This window comes from Gadus chalcogrammus, chromosome 16 (assembly GCF_026213295.1).
Source record: "Gadus chalcogrammus isolate NIFS_2021 chromosome 16, NIFS_Gcha_1.0, whole genome shotgun sequence".
Lineage (NCBI taxonomy): Eukaryota > Metazoa > Chordata > Actinopteri > Gadiformes > Gadidae > Gadus > Gadus chalcogrammus.
Window position 1 is genome coordinate 15,049,258 of NC_079427.1, and position 6,858 is coordinate 15,056,115.

At 44.8% G+C, this 6,858-nt stretch overlaps 2 protein-coding genes across 2 annotated transcripts in view; both read left to right on the plus strand.

Moving 5' to 3' along the window:
• The first annotated feature begins 2,248 nt into the window (after positions 1-2,248).
• On the plus strand, positions 2,249-3,542 carry LOC130405549 (beta-crystallin B1-like). Its single transcript, XM_056610702.1, has 5 exons — positions 2,249-2,314; positions 2,422-2,540; positions 2,685-2,817; positions 3,126-3,268; positions 3,374-3,542. The coding sequence occupies exons 1-5, from the start codon at positions 2,249-2,251 to the stop codon at positions 3,540-3,542; spliced, it is 630 nt and encodes a 209-aa protein (XP_056466677.1).
• Positions 3,543-4,964: 1,422 nt separating this feature from the next.
• LOC130406245 (protein unc-119 homolog A-like) overlaps positions 4,965-6,858 on the plus strand; it is a 9,856-nt gene continuing 7,962 nt past the window's right edge. Inside the window, exon 1 of the mRNA XM_056611718.1 lies at positions 4,965-5,117. Within this exon, the coding sequence (XP_056467693.1) occupies positions 4,997-5,117 (121 nt within the window). The 5' untranslated portion in view covers positions 4,965-4,996. The remainder of the gene's footprint in view (positions 5,118-6,858) is intronic.

A 6,858-nucleotide genomic window follows, 5' to 3' on the forward strand; every position in this document is an offset into this window, starting at 1 on the left:
GACAGACAGACAGACAGACAGACAGACAGACAGACAGACAGACAGACAGACAGACAGACAGACAGACACACACGCAAACGCAAACGCACACACATCACATGCAGGAGGCGTATCCCAGGCAGGGATCATGCATTGTTTCAATCTAATGTTGAATAAATAAATAGATCATATAATTGATTTTGTGGAATGTGTTGACAGGCAATTATAGCATATAGTGTTACCTTGGGAATCTTTGGATTTTAATGATTGCCTCATTTGATTCGATTATTTTTCACAATATAGAATGTCAACGAAATTACATTAAAAACATCTAAATGTTTTTAGTTTTACAAATTGTGTTGTCTGTGTTGTCTGAATATATAAATCTGACAATACGTCTAACATCACCATACATACAACATACATGATCAGAATCGGATCATAGCATTACTTTTGACAAAAAAACAATGACAACATGTGCAACTAACATTTGCCTTGACAAATAAATCCAACATAAAGTAACATACTAAAAAGGTAGTGGGTCCAATTCTTGCACATAATCGTGACTGCTTGTAGTTGTACCGATGCATACATCCACCGTCAACATATGCTTTGCTGTGAGTATGTATTGGAAGGCATATGCTCCCATGATGAAATGAGGGACAAACCCACCAGAGGTTACTACAGAATAGAGGGGAGGCCCCCTGAGGTCAGCACATTAACACACACACGGATCAAAGGCTTTGAGCCCAGCCACCGCACAATGGCACCGGCCCAAAAAGAGAGACAGACAATGGGGTCCTGCTGGAGACAATACAAAACACAGAAATGATGAAATAAACACACAGGAAAAGAGAATGGGAACATAGCTAGGAAATCAAAAGTAACAATGTAACAATAAATAAATACACATACACACAAAAACATATTAGCAGGAGTAAGAATAAGCTTTGTTAATTTGATTCAATGATGTGTGCGTGTGTGTGTGTGTGTGTGTGTGTGTGTGTGTGTGTGTGTGTGTGTGTGTGTGTGTGTGTGTGTGTGTGTGTGTGTGTGTGTGTGTGTGTGTGTGTGTGTGTGTGTGTGTGTGTGTGTGTGTTGGAATGTGGGTGGGCACATTTGGGTGTGTGCGCACGTGGGTGTGCATTTATGTGTTTGTGTGTGTGTGTGTGTGTGTGTGTGGTGTGTGTGTGTGTGTGTGTGTGTGTGTGTGTGTGTGTGTGTGTGTGTGTGTGTGTGTGTGTGTGTGTGTGTGTGTGTGTGTGCGTGCGTGTGTGTCTGTGTGTGTGCGTGTGTGTGTTTGTGTGTGGACTGTGCTCCAGGTTTAAATGAGATGTGTGTGTTTCTGCTGACAGTGAGTCCCCACTGTTGCACAACAAAACAAGCGGTTGTGTCAGCGGTAGTGAGTCACTAGTGAACAGCGTGACCCATGACCCCTCTCATCTCCCCACCCCCCCCCCCCCCCCCCCCACAATGCACCCAATTCCTCTCAGCCAATCAGGAGAGAGATTGCATGGAGCTATAGAACCTGGTTGGATATGTAATGTACATATATATCCCTCCCCAAGCAGCCAAAGTACATCACTTCCCTACCATCGATCGCTTTGAACGCACACTGCTCTGTAAGTTTCAGCTCAATTCAGCTCTGTAGCTCTCCTCTCAGAAAGACTTATTGGATTTGGAACTAAATATATATTGAGTGGATAGTCGAAATGTGATCTATTTGTGAATCTATATTTAAAGCTTCATTCTTAGCAAATAGAAAGGATCTTTCGGTATTTCTCGATTTCGGACTGTGGAGTTGGAATATTGCCGTCAAATGTTTGTTTGGCGGGAAAGGTCAGGTGTAGGACAGTTTATATAACTGTCACATAATGTTGAGGTTGTAAATAATGGTGTTTGACCGAACACTGGAAAATCTTACAATTTATGGATGGAATATGGAATATAACACATTCAGGAAGTTCAATCTTTGGCCTACTCCAATTTAAGGAAAATTAAACATAGCATCTATTTTCTACTTTGACCATTGAACACACACACCATTGACAAATTTAGGAGTTGAAAATAAGACCCGAAATTCCACTGTAGGAGGCATATCGCTCAAACATGCCTAACCTGTCTAAGATATATATGCATAAACACTGCTGTAAAACACAGTGACTGATATTTGCATGCTTTTTCAATAATACTTTAAAACAGTGGCCAGAATATACACGTCTAGTAACCGGCAGTTCCCCTGTCTCTGCTCCCCAGACTAGATCACATCATGTCTCATACTGGAGCTCAGGGTAGCATGGGCAGCTCCTCCGCCATGGGGATGCGCTCTCACAAGGTAGGTCCCGCTCCTCCCACATCCACCCTCCGCTCATCCTCCTCACCCGAAGCCATGGGACTCCGCTTGAGAGCAACAGGGAGTGACGTGTTCATTCTGGTCCCCAGATGTACGTCTACGAGTACGAGAACTTCCAGGGCCGCAGGATGGACCTCAGCGCCGAGTGCCGCAACCTGTGCGAGAAGAACTTCGACAAGATCGGATCCATCAGGGTGGAGTGTGGACCGTGAGTCAGCCAGTACCATCAACCCTCAAACCGCCACCGCTCCTCAAAAACAGGGTTTGGGATCATTCTGAGCCTGTGTGCATTTGAATGTTGTTTGTATTCATCCTTATGTCCTTGTTCCCCCCCCCTCCTCCTCTTCACCAGCTGGGTGGGTTATGAGATGCAGAACATGGGCGGAGAGATGTTCATGCTGGAGAAGGGAGAGTACCCCCGCTGGGATACCTGGTCCAACAGCTACAGGTGTGACCGCATGATGTCCGTCAGGCCCGTCCGCATGGTGAGTCATTCTGCTCCCTTTGTCCGTTGTGGGTTTGTGTTGCGTTTTTCTTTCCTCCTATCCAATCGTTCATTCCTCCATTGCTTCTTCGATGAATGCATCAAAACATTCCTCAATAAACATCTGCCACATCTGGACGTTTCTTTAGTGGTAGGTGTGATGATGTTTGAATGAGGTTGTGAGGCTCAAATGAAAAATGATAGAAAACAAAAGCTACATTTCCTCTGCCCCACCACTAATATGTTCTGGTGTAAACATCCTCAACGGTAAGGTGTAACCAACCTGCTCTTACGTTATGACCCCTGTAGGACCCCCAGGACCACAAGATCTGCCTGTACGAGTCCATGAACTTCGAGGGCCGCAAGATGGAGGTCAGCGACGAGGACATCCCCAGCCTGTGGTCTTACGGCTTCCAGGATCGTGTTTCTAGCATCCAGGTCACCGGTGGAACGTAAGCATCCTAGAAAATGCCATAGAATAAAATGACCAAAACAACGACTTGAAATCAAAACACCATGACCCACGCAATCGCTCACTCTCTCTCTCTCTTCAACAGCTGGGTGGGCTACCAGTACCCTGGCTACCGTGGCTACCAGTACGTGCTGGAGATGGGATCTTACAAGCAGTGGAACGAGTGGGGCGCCAACCACCCCCAGATCCAGTCCATGCGCCGAGTGAGGGACATGCAGACACACCGCAGGGGCTGCTTCGAGATGAGCAACTAAGAGACACGGCCGCAGCGGCAGGACAGAGGCGCCAGGGTGCCGCCGCCCTGGAGGACAGCCTGGGACCTGTGTTCTGTAGAAAGACTTTTCAGGGTGACAGCGGGAAAAGTGACAGCAAAGCTCTTTGTCTGAAGACCTCACACCATTTTAGCACAAATATGCATTTCAGAGAACGAAGGGGAAGGGATACGTGGAATTGGGCAGATGGAGTTGTTAAAATCGTTTGTGTTTATTAACGCAACCTGATTTTTTTTTTACATCTGCTTCTGAGAATGCGTTTCTTGCTGTATTTATAGAGGAACCATGAGCCTGTTCTTGAAATTGTTCTCCTTCGACTGAGATGCACCGAGTTTAAGGGATGGACACTTAAGTCACTTACTTCACACCTTACACTACCATGGACAGCTCTCAGCCTTCCTCAACCCTCCTGCATTACAATCGTCATGCAGAAAGGGGGCAGTATACCCTAACGGTCTCTGGTCCATCAGTGCAACTACAGAACCTCGACATCTAGAGTCGTTGATGTAGTGTTAAGCCTGTGGTTCAGGCCTGTTACATACTGCTGTTCAAGGTAGTTTTCACACCTGTTACGATCTTTTGGCTGACCTCCTCCACCTCATTGATGAGGCAGGACCATTAGAATCGTATTTTACACTTTCTCAGGGATGCTGGCATCTGGAAAGCAACTTTCCACTGAAAATGAATTAAATTAATGAAATAAAAAACATTATGAAGAAAACACTTTCTGTATCATTGGATTTTCTGTTTCATATTTACAACACATCTTCGATTGTCTTCAAACAATTGTATATTTAATTGAGCAGAAAATATAAATTCCCTATGAAATTACATTAATTAAAAACAGATATAGGCCTATAAATAGCAACAGCAACTAACGCAACAATAAGATTATATATAAGCGAAATAAATTAAAACTTAAATAATGATCGATCCTTAAGCAAGAAAATACCTAATACCTTACATAAAAGGTATAGAAGCTATAGTGTGAAAAATGTCAGTATGATCTACGAAAGGATGGCGAAAGGATGGTGAGCGGGCAGCCTATCACCGCTTGAGCTGCTGGTTGCCCCACCAGGCGGCCACTCCGAGCGCTGCAGGAGTGAGGTGCATCGGGCAGACGTAGCCAACCAAATCAGGGTCAGTCGGTTTTAAGGAGCCAAACGGACTAAGATTAAATACCTGTTACGAGACGAACGGCCTGCTTGAGTCGAGCTCGGAGCCCTGGTGCTGATTAGCATCCATAGCAGATCGGGAGGAAGGGGGAGGAGGCACGGAGAATGAGCTATTCTTGTAACAGCTCAGAAGCTGTGTGTATTAACAGCTCCAACTCCACTAAATCGGCCCGAGCTAATACGTCTAGTGGTGGCGACGGAGGCACCGAGAGCACCAGCAAACCTTGTCCCGATCGGCTGCAGCAAAACGCGCCCGCAGAAATGAAAGTGAAACAAGGCTGCAATTCGGACACGGGTGTGCCGAGCACCAAGGAAGATGAATTGCTCACAAATTCTATCATCTCGCCCGATGATGTGCTCGGGCTACAGAAGATCACCCAAAGTAAGTGAACTAACATTAGTTTAACAAGGATGGCTGGTCAATGCTTCTATATATTCGATCGTATATATATATCGTACAATAGTCGAGAATCCATGGTGCCCCTCGACCAGCTGGGGGGGGTCTTTAAGTGTCCATATTCTGCCATCTGGTTCAGAACGGTTCATGCGTCTGATTCATGAGTGGCAGGGTACGTCGATACCATGGACAGCGACACTAGGAGCTGGAGGACGTACTAAAGGGCAAGTCGTTCTGTGACGTTAGATATATCACAGTAAGGAGTAACAGCTTGTTGAGTGATCCCCCTCCCACCCCCCCTTCTCCTCGCGTATAGGTCCATAACTTGCACGACATGGGGACAGCTTAGTTACCCTGTTTAGTATCATCCTCACGAAAAACTGCTCGAGATGGTCAGTGAAAAGCCTGCAATATATTTAAACTAAGAACATTAATTAGGGATTAAATAATACGTCAGTGATCATTGTATCAAAATGTCCCTTAAAAACGGCCCATTGTCGGACTTGTCTGCCATATTGAGCAGTGGAACATTTAATTTCCTGAGGTCAGTGGAACACTTCATTTCACTTCAGAGCAGTGACCAGCAGTCAGCCTATCACCAACAGAGTGGCCCGGGATAACACACACACACACACACACACACACACACACACACACACGCACACACACACACACACACACACACACACACACACACACACACACACACACACACACACACACACACACACACACACACACACAAACACAAGCATCTCCCCATGGCACAAATCTATGAAAGCGTGGCAACACAATTGTGCTCACACATAGGCATGCACACAAGCCAACACACACATACACACACACACACACACACACACACACACACACACACAAACACACACACACACACACACACACACACACACACACACACACACACACACACACACACACACACACACGTACACACTCACACAAACAAACACAAAGACACACACACACACACACACACACACACACACACACACACACACACACACACACACACACACACACACACATGGCCCTGATGGTTGAGGGACCCCTTGGTGGAAATACATTAGCAGAACTGCAGCAGTGAGATATAAAAAAAAAACGATGGCAGAGTATAATGGCATAGTATTATCTCTACTCTCATGTGACACATTGGAAATTGTGGCATTTTGTATGACCAGATAAGCTTCAGTTCATTTATGATGTCGGAATCCAAACAGAATGTGTTGTTGTTAAACCCGCGGCTGCCATGTTGGAATTGGAACAACTGGATTGGCGAAAAAGGATGTTAGTTCACCTTTCATCCTCTGTCAAATTGAATGCACAACACAACACATCAAAATCTCTTCCCCAGAACACTTCCCAGTGTTGTTACGTTCAAAGTTTTTTGATATTAAAGACAATTCAAATTAATATGAAGTCCTGTTGAAAACTGTCGCTCAAATAGTTGTACAAAATGTACAATTGAATACCAGCCCCTACAGAAGCCTTCTTTTGCCCTCTATCTGAGAAAAAGATGAGTCGGTGTGGGCTGGATGCTCATAGTATGTGTGTGTGCAGTGTGTGCGTGTGTGTTTGTGTTTGTGTTTGTTTGTGCGCACCCTTGAGTATTACCATTGTATTGCAATATATATATATCTCTATATATATATCTCTATATATATATATATATGAATAAATGATATATATATATATATATATATATCTCAAT

What these genes read in the sequence shown, in the direction of transcription:
- LOC130405549 (XM_056610702.1), top strand. Translation starts at nt 2,249, where the DNA reads ATGTCTCATACTGGAGCTCAGGGTAGCATGGGCAGCTCCTCCGCCATG. An exon ending in TGGGGATGCGCTCTCACAAG is followed by an intron (nt 2,315 to 2,421) that starts GTAGGTCCCGCT and finishes TCTGGTCCCCAG; the next exon opens with ATGTACGTCTACGAGTACGA. An exon ending in ATCAGGGTGGAGTGTGGACC is followed by an intron (nt 2,541 to 2,684) that starts GTGAGTCAGCCA and finishes CCTCTTCACCAG; the next exon opens with CTGGGTGGGTTATGAGATGC.